The following is a 16,878-nucleotide window of genomic DNA, read 5'->3' on the forward strand; positions in this document are numbered from 1 at the left end:
GCCAGTAGAACCATGTGAAGCCATGTTCAAATTTAAAAAAAAAGTCCACAGGAGACAGGATCATAGGTTGTGTTTCTTACAGAGTCGTATGATAAGCGTAGATCTGGATTGTATTATATGATACTTCAACACAGCATTAAGTAAGCCAATCAACATATATTCCTGCTGAAGGAAATACAAAGTAAGACATTTAAGGAAATGAGTGGGTAGCACGGAACATGATGTTGTTCCAGTGCGTGGGAAGTTTTCTGGAATCTTTACCACTTTGTGTATAGATTTGATTAGCTTGCATTTTATGACGATCCTTTTTCAGGGATAATGTTTATTTATTTATTTATTTCCGTAATCTTAACCACTTTATGTAAAGATCTGATAAGCTGACATTTTATGACTATTTGTGAGTTTATTTGTCAGGGATAAAAATATAAATGAAGCCATAAAAACAAATTGTTTTGTTTTACAGCTGAAGAAGATATTTGCTCAAGTAATAATAGCCATGGCTCATCATGGGTACCTGGAATTAGAGGGCGGGCATCAAATGATAGAGTTTATTGTCAAGCAGTGTTCCCTCCCAAACGATCCACCCGTAAGTACAAAAGCATTGTTCCCTCCCCAGTGATTCACCTGTAAGTGCAAGAAAAGTGTTCCCTTCCCAGTAATCCACCCATGAGTACAAAAGCTATGTTCCCTTCCCAATGATCCACCAGTATGTACAAAAGCAGTGTAGCCTCCCCAACAATCCACATGTAAGTACAAAGTCAATGTTCTATCTGTTAGTACAAAAACAGTGTTCCATCCACAGCCATCTACCTATAAGTGCAAGAAAAGTGTTTCATCCCCAATGATTAATTGCTACTAAAAAAGCAGTCACTGTGTTCTATGTCCCATAATCCTACCTATAAGAACAAAGCAAGCATTTACCTGACTCAAAATGTGTGACATATTATTTTGTTTGTCATAAATCAAGTTAAACATTAACCTGACCCAAAAAAGAAGTGATATTACATGCACTTCATTTGTTTTCAATTAGGGCAAGCGTTCACCTGACCCAGAATATGTGAGTAACCAAGCACTGCGACTAATGTGTGACAATGTTCTACAACTCTTGGCTACCACTGTAGAGGAAATGGAACCGGTAAGCTAAATGATCACCTAAGGCACTGTGTTATGGAGCAGAATCTCCTGTAGGGTGTATAGAACGGATTTATTGAACAGTGACCCGTAGTAGGGTAAACAATCTCACGCAGTGTGAAACACATTAAAATTACATTTATTCACCCATAAATAAATCTTAAGGTAAATTTACAAACTCATTTTTTATGTGATAATTTCTTTTATTTCTGACTCTTATGCTACTTTTGTAATTATGAAAAAAAAAATTACGAAACACTTTTTGGTAATTTCCTAGTATGAATCTCAGCTGTTTTGGAGGTCAAAGATTCAGAAATGTATCTTAGAAATAAGTATCCACTTTTCAAAAATAACATGTATTTTAAGAAATTAACTTAAATTGGTCAAACAAGTACTTGTACTTGCCTCTAAGTAATCCATTGTTTGAACGTGTAGGTATTATGGCCCTTCTTACTGGAGATGATTGAGCCCGAACAGTACACAGAGGCAGGCTGTGTGGTCTGTAAATGTCTGGCCCACCTCGCCAACAAGAAACGGGAGGAGAAGGCCGAGGATTACAATCTGGACTACGACGTCCTGGGTAACAACAGTATCAACTCTCATTCAGTAGACATAATTTCTTGTGAAGTTCTAGAAGGTATAAGTATTTAAATCTTTATTTCTCTTTTTCAGCGAACACCCCGAAACCAAATGTCATGATAGCAAGATTAATGGTTTGTATATAAGTTCTGTATAATTTATAAATATTTCTTTATAATGTTGAAGAAGTATAAATTGTGCATTGTATACATGTAACTGTTATAATATATGAGATTTTAATGAGATATATAGAACTCTTCAGTGATTGTTAAATCAACTTAAAAGTAGGATACATTTTAATGCCTATAAGTGCATGATAATTTATGTGGCAGTTTAGAAAATTGACTTTTATTCTTTATGTGTTAAAAAACATTATGACAATGTAAATCCTCTTGAATGTCACATTCGTTAATCTTACATACGTGTTTCTTACATACTACGCCTATGAACAGAGAAATGAATTCTATTAAATTATTAAATAATATTTAATTTAGGTTTTAGCTGGTTGTCCCAAAAACAACAGAGATAGGGGGATTCATGTTCTGCAGCTGATGAAGGGAATGTCTCCAAACCTCAATGACAATCTAGTGGAACTCTGGGATACAGTGATTCCTAAACTCACTCAGTATCTAGAGGGTAAGTCTCCAAACCTTCCCAAATCTATAACAGTATCTAGAGGGTTAGTCTCAGAACCTTCCCAAATCTGTAATAGTATCTAGAGTGTATTCTCCAAACCTTCCCAAATCTGTAACAATATCTAGAGGGAAAGTCTCGAAGCCTTCCCAAATCTGTAGCTGTGTCTAGAGGGAAAGTCTACAAAACCTTCCAAAATCTATAACAGTATCTAGAGGCTAAGTATCCAAACCTTCACAAACCTGTAACAGTTTCAAGATGGTAACTATTCAAACTTTGCTGGAATAATATTCTACAAGGATTGTTCGAAAAGTTCGTGGACGATGTAAATTTTGACTGCCCATGAACACTGCCCCCCACAAATTAAAAAAAATATTAGCGAAAATGGAGCAGTACTCTTCAATTGTCATGAAACTTTATATGCTTTTTCGTGTTAAAAGAATAAACTTGATTAAGTTAATAAATAAACTTATAATAAGTAATAAATAATTGTGATGTCAAGGCAAAGTCTAGGGAGTGTGACATGTTTGTCATGTATTTGTTGTGATTGCTTGTTGAAGAAATGAAATTGTCTAATTTACTGGAATTACCACTGATCAATTTAATTTAAATTAATGTGTGATATCAATTAGTGAAAGGAGTATCCTACAGTTGTCATGATTTTGTCTGGATTGCTTGATAATTTTTTTGTTGTTGATATTTGAAATCAATAATCAAATGAAGAAATGAATAAAATGTGATATCAGTTATGAAAATTGGAAGGTGTGGCACACAGATATCGATATGTTTGAATCAATGAAATGACTTTTTCTGGAATATCTAGTAATAAAAAATTATACGACGATTATAGTGAGATATCATTAAAGTGAAGCTGAAGGAATACTGTATAGTTGTCACGAACAGTTTGTCAAAAGAATTTTTAAAAAATCTTGTTTATACTCACGTAACCACTCATTAATTAATGAAGAAATTAATGTAGAGACTATAATATAAGTATAATGAAGATGAACTAGCAATAAAAAAACACGTAGGTGCATTAATGTATGTCACTCTTCAGCTTTTTAGAAAAGTTCACGCAGAACCTCTTACTTCAAAACTGTTTATTCTAATTCAATTTTTATAACATTTTTTAATTCAACGATATTAATTGTTCAACTTTTAATGAAAAAACTGCTAAAAAAAAACACAAAGAAGCAAGATCTATGGGGGACTATTTCTTGCGGTGGAAGGATATTTAGCAGAAAATTATGAAATTCTGCACATTTATTAGATTTAATATCTTGGAACTTTAGCCTCACATACATTTACTCGGAGAATATTTTCCGTTATGATATGCTAGAAATATTCGTTATAGGTCTCAATTCATAATTTTAGAAAATATTTTAAAACTTCTCTCAACAAAATTTGCTGAGAAATGAAGATATGTCAAGAAGTCGAGATAAAATTTTCACTGTTTTTTGCCTGAAAATCACATATTTTGACCAATATTTCAAAATCAACATCACTGACCCCAACTTTTTCTTTCATTATTTTACACTACTCGATACTTGTGACTGATCAGCACATAAGTCGTAAAAAGTTTGATACAAGAAAATATTTTAATGCCTATTTAGATTTTAAATACCCCAAATATGTTACTTTTTCAGTGCAAAAAGGTCACAATAATTTTCGCGCATTTATTTGCAAGATTTGTTCAATGATAAATGTTATTCAAAATATTTTACGTAAAATAAGATTTTATTTATTGCCACAGCTCCATCTGATGAAATATGATAAAGGTTAAAATAATTGATCAAAGAGTTAAAATTTAAATGCAAAAAGGTCAACTTAAAGACGTACAACACACTGGGGGAGATAACTCTTGCGATTTCAATTGAATGTTTGACGTAACGTCAAATTTAACGTCAAAAATAGAGCGCCAAAATGACGAGTAAAACGATCCCGATGTATATCAATCATAAAAGAAAAATGGGATAAGGGGCTTGGCTGTGATTATACGTACCATACTCAATCAATAAGTTTTTTTATTAACCCGATTAAACTCCGTAAAAAGCAAGACATAAAATTCCATCCCCTAATGTTTATTTCATTTCATTTCATATACAATAAATTGTATTCTTGATCAAAGCGCAGCATTTTTTTTTATTCCGAAAATTTTATTTTACATTGCCGAAATTCTCATTATGTACAGTGGCTATATGACATTCCGATTAATGGTCTTGAACTTCTTCATTACAATTTGTGCATTTACGATATACGTGTAGATTTAATTGTTTTTCTTCTTTAATTAAATAAAACAACAATAAAGAAACAAAAAACTTTCACAATGTAAAATTGATGTTGTTCTCAGACCTTTACTGATCAAAGAGGAACAACTCTGAAAATGTAGGAGATGTTTATTTTCCTCCCTTTATTCACGGTTTTCCACAGAATCAGATACATTTACAGCAAGACCTGATAAATCCGAGAATTGAATACTATAGACCTCATATACACAATGTAAGTATAGAATTGAAAAGAATTGTTCACTAGTACTGAAATTATCTGCATTTATGAATATCCTATTGCAGCAAATCGTTTGACTTTCTGTCACTCACACATGTCGGTTCGCATTTCCTCGAATCAAAACAAAACGTAGCCTATAAGATTTTTAAAAATATCAATGTGCGATTTCATATAAATTGAAATAGATGAAGAGTGTAATGTTTGATATTTTGAAGTTAATGTGGACGAATACGGAATTCTCATTTTAACTTTAGAAGCAACGACATTGAAAGAATGCGTGACGGGTGTACATCTATGCAAATGTCGATGTATCTTCACGGCCACATACTGTGATACTGTCTCGTTTGAGAAATAATGACATGAAAGAAACTACAATTATTCCATTTACATCACAGGAGAGTTGAACATACACCATTTCTTTTATAGATAAAATTAAAGAAATCATTTTAAAAATCAACATATTATTCAAGTTCAACATAACTTAAATTCCTATCCAGGTTTCATGTGTTAGGAATGCATAACGCATACATGTATATGGACGAAACACTAAAATCCTTCAATAATTTTTTCCTGGTACATATAAAAACAGTAGTCAATATTTATTCTGCATTCATGAATTTAAAAACTAATGCATACCTCTGGGATTCAAATGTCGAAATACTAGTATATAAATTTGCACTGTAAACGACGTTTCGTCAAACGCTAATGGTCTGCGACGCAAAAAAAGGAAGGGGTGGGGGTGGTAGGGGTATTCAAAAATTGCCTTAAAATCTACATTTAAATACGCTTTACATATGAGTACTTTTAAATTTGTAAGTTAATATATTTTTGAAGCAAAAGCAATATTCCAATTTGATTTTTAGCTCTACTGGTCAGAGACCAGAAGAGCTTATGCGATAGTAATGCGTCCGTCCGTCTGTCTGTCTGTCTGTCTGTCCGTCTGTCTGTAAACAATTTTTCAAAACGCTACTCCTCCTACAATTTTAGTCTGATTTCAATATTACTTGGCACACAAGTAGACTACACTAAGATACATAGAATAGTGCATCGGTTCTTAATTTCGATGAACAGTGTTGCCATGGTTACTGAAAATAGAATTTTCTGTGAAATTCCTTAAAAACGCTACTCCTTCTACAGTTTTGGTCTGATTTCAATATAACTTGGCACACAAGTAGACTACACTAAGATACATAGAATAGTGCATCGGTTTTTGATTTCGATGAACGGTGTTGCCGTGGTTACTAAAAATAGAATTTTCCGTGAAATTCCTTTAAAATGCTACTCCTTCTACAGTTTTGGTCTGATTTCAATATAACTTGGCACACAAGTAGACTACACTAAGATACATAGAATAGTGCAATGGTTTTTAATTTCAATGAGCGGTGTTGCCATGGTTACTAAAAATAGAATTTTCTGTGAAATTCCTTTAAAACGCTACTCCTTCTACAGTTTTGGTCTGATTTCAATATAACTTGGCACACAAGTAGACTACACTAAGATACATAGAATAGTGCATCGGTTTTTGATTTCAATTAACCATGTTGCCATGGTTACTAAAAATGGAAATTTACGTGAAATTCCTTAAAAACGCTACTCCTTCTACAGTTTTGGTCTGATTTCAATATAACTTGGTACACAAGTAGACTACACTAAGATACATAGAATAGTGCATCGGTTTTTGATTTCGGTGAACGGTGTTGCCATGGTTACTGAAAATAGAATTTTCTGTGGAATTCCTTTAAAACACTACTCCTTCTACATTTTGGTCTGATTTCAATATAACTTAGCACACAAGTAGTCTACGCTAAGATACATAGAATAGTGCATCGGTTTTTGATTTCGATGAAAGGTGTTGCCATGGTTACTAAAAATAGAATTTTCTGTGAAATTCCTTTAAAACGCTACTCCTTCTACAGTTTTGGTCTGATTTCAATATAACTTGGCACACAAGTAGACTACACTAAGATACATAGAATAGTGCATCGGTTTTTGATTTCGATGAACGGTGTTGCCATGGTTACTAAAAATAGAATTTTTTGTGAAATTCCTTTAAAACGCTACTCCTTCTACAGTTTTGGTCTGATTTCAATATAACTTGGCACACAAGTAGACTACACTAAGATACATAGAATAGTGCATCGGTTTTTGATTTCAATGAACGGTGTTACCATGGTTACTAAAAATAGAATTTTCTGTGAAATTCCTTAAAAACGCTACTCCTTCTACAGTTTTGGTCTGATTTCAATATAACTTGGTACACAAGTAGACTACACTAAGATACATAGAATAGTGCATCGGTTTTTGATTTCGGTGAACGGTGTTGCCATGGTTACTGAAAATAGAATTTTCTGTGGAATTCCTTTAAAACACTACTCCTTCTACATTTTGGTCTGATTTCAATATAACTTAGCACACAAGTAGTCTACGCTAAGATACATAGAATAGTGCATCGGTTTTTGATTTCGATGAAAGGTGTTGCCATGGTTACTAAAAATAGAATTTTCTGTGAAATTCCTTTAAAACGCTACTCCTTCTACAGTTTTGGTCTGATTTCAATATAACTTGGCACACAAGTAGACTACACTAAGATACATAGAATAGTGCATCGGTTTTTGATTTCGATGAACGGTGTTGCCATGGTTACTAAAAATAGAATTTTTTGTGAAATTCCTTTAAAACGCTACTCCTTCTACAGTTTTGGTCTGATTTCAATATAACTTGGCACACAAGTAGACTACACTAAAATACGTAGAATAGTTCATCGGTTTTTGATTTTGATGAGTGGTGTTACCATGGTTACTAAAAATAGAATTTTCTGTGAAATTCCTTTAAAATGCTACTCCTTCTACAGTTTTAGTTTGATTTCAAAATAAGTTGGCACACAAGTAGACTACACAAAGATACATAAAATAGTGCAATGGTTTTTGATAAGTACAAACCAGTAGAGTTACAGTCTCGACAGAGACTTCTGGTTTTAAAATGTGTATTTGTAGATTCCTAGCAAAGTGATCGACCCCCGTCTGAAAGACGCCCGGAAACGTGATTTCTTTAAAAAGGGGAGGGGTTAATTTTCCGCTATTGAATAAAACTGGTCGTACAAAAATTATCCAAAAAATTATGAAGATTATTTATACTATCAGCTACCTAAAGAAAGTTTTTTACCAAAATTAAACAACAGGTTTTTTCACAAAAAAATTTTGAATTTCAAAAATACACAATTTTCAAGGCTTAAATAATTCATAGTTTTTCAGTTTAAGGTCTTTAAAAATTGTTTTGATGATATGTATATCAAAAAGATGACTATGTTGTAGTGTTAAATGGTTAAAGGAATAAGTCAATGAAATTTGACATTTATATCTAACCCGGCTTTTTTGAAAATTCAGGTTTAAGTAGTTCATTGATTAAAAATTTTCTCTCCTGGTAAACAACTAAAGGGGGGTAACTTTTAGAAGTTCCTGTCCAAAAACCACTCGAACGATTTTGTCCAAAATGTGCACACATGCAGAAGATATAGTCATGTCCTAAATATACAAAAATAACGAAATTAAACAACAGGAATTTTTTTGGGTAGGTGTGTTGTACATCCTTAATTGTACCGTAGCTCAGTAAGATGCACAGTGACCCCCCTATTTTCTCTACGATTTTTAGTCATACTATATGAGCACTTATCCAAAATATACTTCTCAAAAAATCCTTGATTTAACAAATGTCACGAGTGACATACCTTAAATGAATATTTATTAAGGTGACCAAAATTCTTACTAAGTGTTCATTTGAGGAATGTTTTTAATTAGGGCCCCGCAAGGATTTGCGGGTGCCCTATAGTAATCACTCTGTCTGTCTGTCTGTCTGTCCGTCTGTCATTCTTCCGTCCACAAATTTTCTGTTTTTTCCTAATAACTTTTTTTATTGTAGTCCAATTTAGTTCAAATTTGGTATGTTAGTTCAGTAGGCAAAAAGGCATATTTTGATGCTAAGTTTGTTTTTCTATGTCCTCTGGTTTGGAGCTGGGTGGTGGGGTAGATTCCTTAACTTTATATAAGAATGAATTGGCAAAGAGAGATAACTTCTGAAAATGTTCCCATTGTAAACTGAATACTGCAGTGAATGGGTCCCTTGGGATTAATTAGCTTTCCTCCTGAAGAAAATCCAAAGCATTATCTTTATCTGTCACATTGAGATTAATTACCACCTCTGTCTGCAAATGAAGTTTGTTTTCAAGTTAAGTCCATTTGGAATGCTATGAACACTCTGAAATGTGGATTGAAGTATAAATGTTTTTACTTTATTTTTGTTGAAATACCCTACTTTATTTATTTTTTTATTTATTTATTTATTTTTTTTTTTTTGGCTTCATGAAAATTCAAGAATATTATTAATTTTTAAAGCAGTAGGATAAAAACCTCATTCTATCATTACTGAAAAGTTCTTATTATGAATTAAGAATAAAATGATGAGAGAGAAGTACAATTAATCCCTTGGGATTTAGTCTGCTGCAGAAATCTTTATCTGTCACTTTAAGATTAATGAAAACCTTTGTCTGCAACTGCTGTTTGTTTTGAAGTTAATAAGGTCATGCCTTCATGATATATATTTGCATTCATTGAAGGCTGGCATTTTATATAACACAAGCTCCATTATTGTTTAGATATACATTCGGTGTTGAGTTGTTCTTTACTGCCTTATGTAAAATAAATACAATGATATTATTTACAAGTTTTTGGATATTCAGGAGTTATCTTGAAATTTTAAGAATACAGTTGCTGTTTCTCATTCGTCATATATTTTTTAATCATTCCATAAGCTGCACCCTTATAATTCTACCCCATGGCGGGGCCCTTGCTGACTGGTCAGTTATCTAGTTTTAGTGTGAATTATTGGTGTGTGAATCACACAGACTTGTCACGTAGGCATTTTCATGGAGTGCGCTAACGCTTCATGAAAAATATGCCTACGTGCAAGTCTGTGTGATTCACACACCAATAATTCACACTAAAATTAAAAACATTCCTTATTAGCTCACCTGAGCTATCCTTGGGTGAAGGGGATTCAAGTTTATTCAAATGAAGGGCCACGCCCTCATTCAAGGGGAGGTAATTGGAAATAAATGAAAATTTAGTGGCATATTTTAAAAATCTTCTTCTCAAGAACCACTGTGCCAGGAAAGATGAAACTTATGGAGAAACATCCTCAGGTAGTGTAGATTCAAGTTTGTTCAAATCATGACCCCCGGGGATAGGGCGGGGCCAAAATGGCTGACCAAAGTTTTACATAGAAATATACAGGAAAATTCTTTAAAAATCTTCTTCTCAAGAATGACAAAGCCATAATTCATCATATTTATATGGAAGCATGCTCAGGTAGTGTGGATTCAAGTTTGTTCAAATCATGACCCCCGGGGGTAGGGCAGGGCCAAAATGGCCGACCAAAGTTTTACATAGAAATATATAGGAAAATTCTTTAAAAATCTTCTTCTCAAGAATGACAAAGCCATAATTCATCATATTTATATGGAAGCATGCTCAGGTAGTGTGGATTCAAGTTTGTTCAAATCATGACCCCCGGGGGTAAGGCGGGGCCAAAATGGCCGACCAAAGTTTTCAAAGATATATATAGGAAAATTCTTTAAAAATCATTTTCTAAAAAATAGCAAATCCATGATTGGTCATGGGACTACTTCTGGATTTAAACTTTACAATAAAAAAACATTTTCTACTTTTTCCTACCCTTAGTGCTCAGGTGAGCGATGTGGCCCATGGGCCTCTTGTATTTACATTTTACATGTTTGGAAGCAACTAAGATATACTTAATATTTGAATTTCTCACTGCCCTACATCGTTGCATTTTTACTAATGTCGCTGCAGTCTCATTGTTACATCACGTTAATGCACGTTTCTTTCTACACGTGAGTATACACGAAAATGGTATTCAAATCAATTTCACTGTTTGCTTAGTAGAAAAACACAGCTAATGTAAATATTTTTATTCTAATATTGATAATGTTTACATTAATTTCTTACCTCTAAGTGACCTTCTGTAAAAAGTCTTCCATGACAACCTGTGTGGTCCATTAACAGTTCAATGTTTTTAATTTTTTTCTTGAATGTGTTAACTATTTGACCTCTTTCTTTGCCAATTGTATTCAAATTTAAAATGAAGTTGGTAAGGGAAAAAAGATGAATGTAAATTAATATGATTTTCTTAATCATTATACATCTGAAACCTAGGGACTAGAAAAAAAAAACTGCTATAAAAAACTTCTTTAAAAAAATTTTTTTTTCTTTTCGCATATATACTCATTTTGAAGGAAATCTGAATGTATGATAAGGAAGAGCTTTACATGTATGCTCTATCCAAAAAAATTATGTTTTTATACATTGATTCCATTTGCAAAGGTTTTCTGTAGAGTGGGGCTAAAATGGTCATATGGATATGAGGAATGGATATGAGGATTGAATGCTACAACATTCAGTTTTTATTTTTATTTTTAGAATATGATGGTGAATCTAAGTGATATCAATACCGTGATCTTTTGTTTATACAGATGATTTATTTACATTCTAGATGCCGGTAAAGAAGACAGCTGGTCACAGAAGAACTGGGAGGATCTAGCACTGAAGGTGAAGATGATAATTCTAGAGTAAACATTTTAACACATTATTTGTAAGAAAAGCTTGTCCTATTCTCCACCGACAGAGAAGATGACCAATTTTTATTTCATTCCCTTATAGTAATTTGATGATTTTTAAATAAAGGACTATCCCCAAATCATGGTGATCTATATATGAAGATGTTTAACTATTAAGCAAGCGTTCTTGAGTTCCACTTGTTTTTATACACTGTAATGAAAGATTGGCTCTGACTGTTTATCCATCTGTCTTTTTAGGTCACCTGAGTCACTCAGGTGACCTATTGCCATCCGTGTTTGTCCGTCGGCGTGTCGTCCGTCGTTCGTCGTCCGTCGTGTGTTAACATTTGAACATTTACAGCTTCTTCTCTGAAACCGCTAAACCAATTTCAACCAAATTTTGTATACAGCATCTGTGGGTGAAGGGGAACAAAAATTGTGAATTTCATGGTCCCTGCCCCCCTGGGGCCTGAGGGGTGGGGCCAAAACCACAAAAATTAATGCAATCTTTAAAATCTTCTTCTTTACTCCTGGACATCAAGCAGTCAAACTGTTTGCATGATTGTAATCAGCAATGAGTCCTCTACCAAAATTGTGAAATTCATGGCCCTGGGGTCAGGGGTTCTAGTGCGAGGGCGGGGCTAAATAAGTAGGTAGTGAAAATGCATTATTTCTTTGAAAATCTTCTTCTCTGCTCCTGGGTATTAAATAAACCAACTAAGTACATAGTTATGATGAGCAAGAGTGCCTCTACCAAAATTGTGAATTTTATGGCCCCAGGGTCAGGGGTTCTGGTGTTAGGGCGGGGCTCTATTGATTATATAGTGAAAATACATGAATTCTTTGAAAATCTTCTCTGCTCCTGGGTATTAAATAAACTAACTAAGTACATAGTTATGATGAGCAAGAGTGCCTCTACCAAAATTGTGAATTTTATGGCCCCAGGGTCAGGGGTTCTTGTTTTAGGGTAGGGCTCTAATGATTATATAGTGAAATGCATGAATTCTTTGAACATCTTATCCTTTGCTCCTGGTTAATATGCTAATGATCTAATTACATATTTAAGGCCAGGATTTATTTTATTTTCAGTTTTATAAACCCTCCGCTCAAGGTTTTGAATTTTCAGAAAAAAATACAACAATTTTTTTTCTTTCCGATGTCAAATTTGAGTCGGGATCGAGATTTCAAATTTACGAACTCGCATCTACATCTACATCTACATCTACATATTACAGCGTTCCATCAACCCTGATGATTATACGCTGGCCCTGCGCAAACGGACCTCTAAATATTAATTATAAAACGTATGTGAAAAAAAGAAAAAAAAACTAAGTGCCATAGAAGGTATAAATAAACCTAGTGCAATGAAAAACAATTTACAAAATTGTGCATGAAAAATGTGTATTTACATAAGAGTTATGGGACATAGCTTGGGACCAGAGTTCTGAACTGGTCCAGAGAGGCCGTTGCCACCACAGCATGTGGGAGAGAATTCCACAAGGTTACTGTATGGGGAAAGAAGCTAAATTTATAATAATCTGTTCGTGTACTGAAGGTCTGAAAGTGAAGAGGACTAGTATTACGTGTAATGGTCGTTGTCTGGGGTACCAAATAAAGGTTTTGATCTATAGCCACTAATTTGTGTGTAATTTTAAATAACATTATAAGTCTACATATATTTCTTCTATTGTCTAATGTTGGCCAATTTAAATGGTGTAACATATCTGAGACACTACTAGTATTGTGGTATCTATGTGTGACATATCTTGCAGCTCGTCTTTGAACATTTTCTAGTTTATCTTTAAGTTTTTTTGTATGAGGTGCCCAAACTGAAGAACAGTATTCGAGGTTAGACCTGACCATTGCTTTATATGCCAAAGATTTTGTTTCTTCATTTTTTATCTGCAAATTTCTTTTTAGAAAACCCAGTATCTTATTTGCCTTAGTAGTTATATTATTAATATGCGGTTCCCAGGACATGTTGTAGGATAATGTTACACCTAAATATTTTGCTGTCTTTATAGATTCTAATGTGTGTCCTTTCAAATTATAGGTATATTTTACTGGTGTGCGAGATCTGGTAATACTGAGTGAATTACATTTTTGAGGATGAAATTGCATTCCCGCTTTTACGATGAAACCGCGGGTAAATAAAGCTAGGTGACAGGTCTGAGAAGATAGCTTGATTTAGTGTAAAATTCATCGATAAGAGTGCCATTCAAAACGTTTCACCCGTTCAAAGGACAAATAAAATGCTGACGACTTTGTTGCACAATGACATGCTGGTGAGATAATTATGTATTCGTTTCAAAAGTATCTGTCTGTAAATTATTTTCCTCCCCCGGGTTTTAAACTGCCCGTGGTAGCTATTGCATATTGCCAGCTACAGTGTTTAGGTCTTTGTTGTAGCTTACAGTATCATTCTTCAGAAAAGGGTTGCTTATGCATCAGATGTAATGAATAAAACTATGGGAGAAGTTAAGTCCGTTTGAGGAAGAAATAAACAATAACCTGAAGAAATAAAAAAAAATCAACAATTAAAAGGCAAGAATATACAAATATATACAGGCATTTAGTATCATATGTATCAGCCAGAAAAATTATTTCACACTTAATTGAAAAAATGTTCACCCTACTCCCCAATACTCCCTGTCTGTTTTATGATAGGAATTATAATTTTAGGCATCAAGTAAATTTTAGAACAGTGTCTACACATTCACCTAACACATATTAACACATATTAAAAAAATGAAGATATATTGAAAGACTTTTAAAAAATTGATTTTTTTAAATATATTTTGATCAACATCACAAAATTTATATAACTGGCCCAAAATGGCAGATGATGAAATAAGCAATTAAATGTTGTACTTTCCTATTTGAAAGCATTATGTTACAATGAAGCGCATTGAAGTGGTAAAAATTTTCCGTTTGAATGGAACGTTTTGAGCTATCTTTAGAACGTTGATTGTCATACAATGACACGCCCATTTCTTTAGAAAGTAAAAATCGGTCAAATGATTCATTGGAATACCTGTAGAACAGGTATTCTAAAAATATAATATCCAATCAAATTGACGGTCTACATAAACACAGAGCACGCACGTGTTCGACCAATACATGTGTTATGGAAACTCCAATAAACATGATATTTTCATAATTATGTACAAATTCGTTGCAATACTTGTTTTATAGAAGGTGGAACTCTCTAAATCTCTCTTATAACTTTAAAAATCTCCATTTCAGTGAAACTCATGTTGCTTTTCGTAAAGAGTGGGGTGTCCTGAAACATTACGAAGAATATTTCCAAAGAAATGGGCGTGTCATTCTGTAATAATTGACGTTCAAAACATGACTCAGAACGTTTCATCCAAACGGAAAATTTTACCACTTCAATGCGCTTCATTGTAGGATAGCATAAAAAAAGAATGTACAAATGTTAATAATTGATTTATCAAAAAAATTTTTTATTTCCTTCTCCTTCGGGACTTTTTTATTCTCATGTTCATAACTAAACCTAAACATAAAAAAATTCTGGCCTTATAATGAAGAAAGGGGCCTCTTTCAAAATAGATAATTTCAGGGCTGCTGGGTCAGGGGTACCAGGGGGGTACTTTGACTAAAAATAAATTAATGCTTTGAAATCTGCCCATTGATAAGCAATGGTGCCTCTTTCAAAATTTGTGAATTTCATGGTTTTTGGATTAAAACACGAACCAAATACAATCGCTGGAAAGTTGTTACATGATACTCAGGTGACCTATAAGGCCCGTGGGCCTCTTGTTGTCTGTAAATAAGTTTATTTGTCCACAAAATGAAATTGAATTGGATGGAGCTTGGGTTTTATTATTTCACATAATGGGTTTTAGATTTTCCAGTGATAAGGTTTTTAGCTCATCTTAGCTGAAAGCTCAAGTGAGTTTTTAGGTCACCTGAGTAAACTCAGGTGACCTATTGCTATCCGTTGTTGTCCGTCGTCGTCTGTCGTGCGCCGTGCGTTAACATTTGAACATTTTCAGCTTCTTCTCTGCAACCACTCAACCAATTTCAACCAATTTTGGCACATAGCATCTATGGATGAAGGGGAACAAAAATTGTGAATTTCATGGTCCCTGCCCCCCTTGGGGCCTGAGGGGTGGGGCCAAAACCACTAAAATAAGTGCAATCTTTAAAAATCTTCTTCTTTACTCCTGGACATCAAGCAGGCAAACTGTTGGCATGAATGTAATGAGCATTGAGTCCTCTACCAAAATTGTGAAATTCATGGCCCCAGGGTAAGGGGTTCTTGTGCTAGGGCGGGGCTATATAGATTATATAGTGAAAATGCATTATTTCTTTGAAAATCTCTGCTCTTGGATATTAAGTAAACTAAGTAAGTACATAGTTATGTTGAGCAAGAGTGCCTCTTCCAAAATTGTGAATTTTATGGCCCCAGGGTCAGGGGTTCTGGTTTTAGGGCGGGGCTCTATTGATCAGATAGTGAAAATGCATGAATTCTTTGAAAATCTTCTTCTCTGCTTCTTGGTATTAAATAATCTAACTAAGTACATAGTTATGATGAGCAAGAGTGCCACTTCCAAAATTGTGATTTTATGGCCCCAGGGTCAGGAGTTCTGGTGTTAGGGCGGGGCTCTATTGATCATATAGTGAAAATGCATGAATTCTTTGAAAATCTTCTTTTCTGCTCCTGGGTATTAAATAAACTAATTAAGTACATAGTTATGTTGAGAAAGAGTGCCTCTTCCAAAATTGTGAATTTTATGGCCCCAGGGTCAGGGGTTCTGGTGTTAGGACGGGGCTCTATTGATTATATAGTGAAAATGCATGAATTCTTTGAAAATCTTCTTTTCTGCTCCTGGGTATTAAATAAACTAACTAAGTACATAGTTATGATGAGCAAGAGTGCCACTTCCAAAATTGTGAATTTTATGGCCCCAGGGTCAGGGGTTCTGGTGTTAGGGCGGGGCTCTATTGATTACATGGTGAAAATGCATGAATTCTTTGAAAATCTTCTTCTCTGCTTCAGAGTATTAAATAAACTAACTAAGCACAAAGTTATGATGAGCAAGAGTGCCTCTTCCAAAATTGTAAATTTTATGGCCCCAGGATCAGGGGTTCTGGTGTTAGGGCGGGGCTCTATGGATTATAAAGTGAAAATGCATTATTCTTTGAAAATCTTCTTCTCTGCTTCTGGGTATTAAATAAACTAAGTACATAGTTATGATGAGCAAGAGTGCCACTTCCAAAATTGTGAATTTTATGGCCCCAGGATCAAGGGTTCTGGTATTAGGGCGGGGCTCTATTGATTATATTATGAAAAATGCATTAATTCTTTGAAAATCTTTTCCTTAAATTTGCTCCTGGGTTATATGCCAATGACCCAAGTATATATTTATTTATGA

At 34.0% G+C, this 16,878-nt stretch overlaps 1 protein-coding gene across 1 annotated transcript; it reads left to right on the forward strand.

Moving 5' to 3' along the window:
- Window positions 1-442: 442 nt before the first annotated feature.
- On the forward strand, window positions 443-11,492 carry LOC134246737 (maestro heat-like repeat-containing protein family member 1). The gene is made up of 6 exons (XM_062729098.1): window positions 443-586; window positions 1,031-1,135; window positions 1,567-1,711; window positions 1,804-1,844; window positions 2,205-2,346; window positions 11,413-11,492. The coding sequence occupies exons 1-6, from the start codon at window positions 497-499 to the stop codon at window positions 11,490-11,492; spliced, it is 603 nt and encodes a 200-aa protein (XP_062585082.1). The 5' UTR covers window positions 443-496.
- Window positions 11,493-16,878: the final 5,386 nt, after the last annotated feature.

The sequence above is a fragment of the Saccostrea cucullata genome, unplaced genomic scaffold, assembly GCF_032062105.1.
Source record: "Saccostrea cucullata isolate Sc308-1 unplaced genomic scaffold, CSIRO_AGI_Scuc_v1 ctg18232, whole genome shotgun sequence".
In the NCBI taxonomy this organism is placed as follows: domain Eukaryota; kingdom Metazoa; phylum Mollusca; class Bivalvia; order Ostreida; family Ostreidae; genus Saccostrea; species Saccostrea cuccullata.

Coding starts and splice junctions, on each gene's coding strand:
- LOC134246737 (XM_062729098.1), top strand. CDS start 497: ATGGCTCATCATGGGTACCTGGAATTAGAGGGCGGGCATCAAATGATA. Junction 587..1,030: donor CCCTCCCAAACGATCCACCC/GTAAGTACAAAA, acceptor GTTTTCAATTAG/GGCAAGCGTTCACCTGACCC. Junction 1,712..1,803: donor TCTGGACTACGACGTCCTGG/GTAACAACAGTA, acceptor TCTCTTTTTCAG/CGAACACCCCGAAACCAAAT.